This window comes from Nansenia antarctica, assembly GCF_963989245.1.
Source record: "Nansenia antarctica genome assembly, contig: SCAFFOLD_1137, whole genome shotgun sequence".
NCBI classification, from domain to species: Eukaryota; Metazoa; Chordata; class Actinopteri; order Argentiniformes; family Microstomatidae; genus Nansenia; species Nansenia antarctica.
This window is the reverse complement of record NW_027662832.1, coordinates 1-4,472: the sequence shown is the minus strand read 5'-3', so window position 1 is coordinate 4,472 and position 4,472 is coordinate 1. Positions and strand designations below refer to the sequence as shown.

The window sequence follows — 4,472 nt, the reverse complement described above, 5'->3', positions numbered from 1 at the left end:
AACTGATAAATTTGACTGTTTAAAACTTGTACTGATCAGTGTGGAACCCCCCCTCCCTCCCCTACACTGTCTCTCTGTCTCTCTGCCTGTCTAAGTGTCTAACCCCCCCTCCCCTACACTGTCTCTCTGTCTCTCTACCTGTCTAAGTGTCTAACCCCCCCTCCCTCCCCTACACTGTCTCTCTGTCTCTCTACCTGTCTAAGTGTCTAACCCCCCCTCCCCTACACTGTCTCTCTGTCTCTCTACCTGTCTAAGTGTCTAACCCCCCCTCCCTCCCCTACACTGTCTCTCTGTCTCTCTACCTGTCTAAGTGTCTAACCCCCCCTCCCTCCCCTACACTGTCTCTCTGTCTCTCTACCTGTCTAAGTGTCTAACCCCCCCTCCCTCCCCTACACTGTCTCTCTGTCTCTCTGCCTGTCTAAGTGTCTAACCCCCCCTCCCCTACACTGTCTCTCTGTCTCTCTACCTGTCTAAGTGTCTAACCCCCCCTCCCCTACACTGTCTCTCTGTCTCTCTACCTGTCTAAGTGTCTAACCCCTCCCTCCCTCCCCTACACTGTCTCTCTGTCTCTCTACCTGTCTAAGTGTCTAACCCCCCCTCCTCCCCTACACTGTCTCTCTGTCTCTCTGCCTGTCTAAGTGTCTAACCCCCCCTCCCCTACACTGTCTCTCTGTCTCTCTACCTGTCTAAGTGTCTAACCCCCCCTCCCTCCCCTACACTGTCTCTCTGTCTCTCTACCTGTCTAAGTGTCTAACCCCCCCTCCCCTACACTGTCTCTCTGTCTCTCTACCTGTCTAAGTGTCTAACCCCCCCTCCCTCCCCTACACTGTCTCTCTGTCTCTCTGCCTGTCTAAGTGTCTAACCCCCCCCCTCCCCTACACTGTCTCTCTGTCTCTCTGCCTGTCTAAGTGTCTAACCCCCCCCCTCCCCTACACTGTCTCTCTGTCTCTCTGCCTGTCTAAGTGTCTAACCCGACATTTTCCTCTCTGTATTGCTTAACTTTACTCATATTTCACAAAATATTGTTTTGCTGTGCTGTGGTACAGTGTTTCTCAACCCTCTCCTCGGGGCGCCCCAGCCGCACCACATATTTGATCTGTTCCACCACCAGCACACCTGATTCAACTAATCAAGTACAAAGCAATTCTCAAAACTATGCCATGTTGGGTCCTTGAATTTGAGGGAATTGAGTCTTGAAAGTCCTTGGAAGGTGCTTGAATTTGATGTTTCAGAAGGTGTGGGAACCCTGGGAAGGGAGGGAGGGGTGGGGGACAGGGATCAAGAAGATGCACATGTTCTTGTCTGGCTCATCCTCTTTCTGGGTTGGGGGTTGACCGTCTAGCTTTGTATTGGCAGGCTTCCCCTCTCCCCTTTTGGTACTGTGTGTGCTTGCGTGCGTTTACGTTGATCTCCTCCCACTCTCTCTCTCTCTCTCTCTCTCTCTCTCTCTCTCTCTCTCTCTCTCTCTCTCTCTCTCTCTCTCTCTCTCTCTCTCTCTCTCTCTCTCTCTCTCTCTCTCTCTCTCTCTCTCTCTCTCTCTCTCTCTCTCTCTCTCTCTCTCTCTCTCTCTCTCTCTCTCTCTGCAGTAACCGGTCGGACCGGGAGGTGCGCGGCGCGGGCCTGTTGCTCCAGACGGTGTGGGGTTTCAAGGAGCTGAGACGCACCCTGGAGAAAGACGGCTGGAAGAAGACAGACTTCATGGTGAACCTCAACCCCCCCAACGCCGTCCGCTCCAACGGGGGCTACGAGGACAGCACCCTGCCGCTCATAGACAAGCGGGACAGAGACATGATTCCACTCAACGACATGGGACCAGGTGAGTCTGAGCACACAGACACACACAGGCACACACACACACAGACATACACACACAGACAGACAGACAGACAGACACACAGACAGACACACAGACACACACTTCTAATGTGTGTCCTCTCCAGATGCCTACTCCACACTGGACCAGAGGGGAAGGAGGAACACTCTGGATGACTCACTCGAGCCTGCTGACAAAGACGCAGCACAGGTAATCACACACACACACACACACACACACACACACACACACCTGCACGCCTATCAGATTGCAGTTCCGCACTGTCTCACACACTTTCGGCATGTGATTGCATGTCTCACCTAATGTAACGGTTAACTGGTGTTCTCACGAACATTTTCTCACTAACTCGAGCGAGCTCAACTCTTTTGAAGGTGTGTTTTTTCCCACGTCTTCCTCCTAAACTAAACCACTGTATTTACCTTTCTTTCTTTTTTCTTTCTTTCTTTCTTTCTTTCTTTCTCTCTCCTTATCTGATGCCCCTGATCTTCCTGTTGTTCTGTTTCCATTTCTGCCCACACCCATCATCTTTTTCATTCTTTCTCTTAATCTTTCCTCTCACTCTCCTTAAACATCCTACTCCTCTACCCACGCTCCCTTTCCTTCTTTCTCCTCATCCCATGCTGTTTTCACTCCATGGTTCTCTCTCTCTCTCTCCCCCCGCTCCCTCCCTCCTCACACACTTCCTATCATGCCTCCATCCCCCATTCTCTCTCTCTCTCCTCCCTCCCTCCCTCCCTCCCTCCCTCCTCACCCACTCCCTCCCTCCTCACCCACTCCCTATCACGCCTCCATCCTCCCTCTCTCTCTCTCTCTCTCTCTCTCTCTCTCTGTCTCCCCTCCTCTCAGGGAGAGATGTATGAGGAGAGGCGGGGCTCTGTGCCTCTCATGGACTCTTACGACGGTTAGGCCACACCCACTCACGCACTGCATGTGAGCGCATGGTATGTCTGTCCACTGTCTCACTCACTGCATGGCTACTTTGGGTGGGTGATTAGGGTGGGGGTGGGGGGGTCGGGGTGTTTGAGTAGGTTTCTATGAACTTCCATCGTATTTGTGTTTATTTGTTCCTGGCTCCCCCTGTTGGTGATTTGTGTGTGTAACATGTTTGTGCCTCAATGTGTCCATCTCTGTATCTGTCTGTGTATCCACGTTCTTATCCATGTATCTTTTGAAATGTATATGTTTTCATGTTGTTTGTGCCTAATGGATGTTGTGATGTCAATGTCATCTGTTCTCTGTCCTGTGGGCTGATATGGTAAAAAAAAAAAAAAGAAGGCCTTTAAACTAGGGATGCACCGAAATGAAAATTCTTGGCCGAAGCCAAATTTAAGGAAACACTTGGCCGAATACCGAATACCGAATGTGTATCGGCAGTTTTTAATTTGATCATTGCATAAACTAAATACATTTTGCTTTTTATTCATGCTTCTCAAAGAAAGAAATTGAGATTGAAAAAAAAAAACTTTTATATATAACTTATTATAACTAATTATCGTGGGATTTAATCTCTACTGCTTTCCAGGGTTCAAGTTAATGATATTCATGATTTGTCTCTACATAGGCTTCAGAAAGTATTTAGACCCCTTCACTTTTTTCACATTTTTGAATAGATTTGCCATCAATCCACACACAGTACCCCATAATCTAAGTAAAAACGTTTTTTAATGTTTGCAAATGTATTAAAATGTAAATACAGAAATACCTCATGTACATAAGTATTCAGACCCTTTGTCACTCTTAAAATTAGGTCAAATGCTAAATGTCTTCAACAAGTCATTCAACAAGTTGAATTGAGTCCACCTGAGTGTAAGGATAATAGTTCATGTTATTTCAGAATGAATATCTTTTGTTTTTATAGTCTCTGGTTTGCATAGAAACCACCGCATGATACAGCTGCATGTCATAAACTCGTGTAGAACAGCTGGGGAGTCTGAATATGTTTTCAACAAGGCAACAACTCTGCTTCTCACTCCAATTTTAAATTGAGCTACGACTGCTAAGCTAACTAGCTAGATGAGTGTAAGGTTGCGTTCGTAAAGTCGCTCTGAGAGCGCTGGAGCGCACACTGGGCCCGACATCATAGAGAAACCGAGTCATTTGATTGGACGAGAGGCATTCCACGAGTGCTGATCGGATTTCCTGAGTGAATTTACGAACGCAGCCAGTTTTGAAAGCGCGCCGCCTCGCGCCGCGCGCCTGTTGAGAGTTATATTTAATTGTATTGCGTTATCAAAACACGCCCACTATTCGGTGGTAAACATTCGGTGTTTTCACACATTCGGCCGAATACCGAATGTGCTTTATTTTACGATATTCGGCCGAATACATTCGGTGGCCGAATGTTCGGTGCATCCCTACTTTAAACGTGAACATATACTATGTGTCTTCACACATGTCCAGATGTGCATGTTGTATTAACCCTCTTGGCATTCATCCATCCTCTCCTTTTCCTTTTGACAGAAAAACTGATAGTCTGCATCACGAGAAGAGAGCAGCCCCCTCCCACCTACTGCCCCTGCTGAACCTGTGGAGACAACACTCACTCTCTCTTGCTCACTCCATCTCTCTCTCTCTCTCTCTCTAGCCTTTTTCTTACTCTGTCTCTCTGTCTCTCTCTTTTCCTGTCTCTCTCTCTCTC

The 4,472-nt window shown here is 48.0% G+C and overlaps 1 protein-coding gene across 1 annotated transcript; it reads left to right on the top strand.

The window, feature by feature from the left end:
* Nucleotides 1-1,586: 1,586 nt before the first annotated feature.
* On the top strand, nucleotides 1,587-4,408 carry LOC308175426 (catenin delta-1-like; the record flags this gene model as incomplete). The annotated part of the gene is made up of 4 exons (XM_080551095.1): nucleotides 1,587-1,816; nucleotides 1,941-2,023; nucleotides 2,681-2,775; nucleotides 4,295-4,408. Coding segments are annotated over 3 exons (373 nt in total), but the record flags the coding sequence as incomplete, so codon positions are not given.
* Nucleotides 4,409-4,472: the final 64 nt, after the last annotated feature.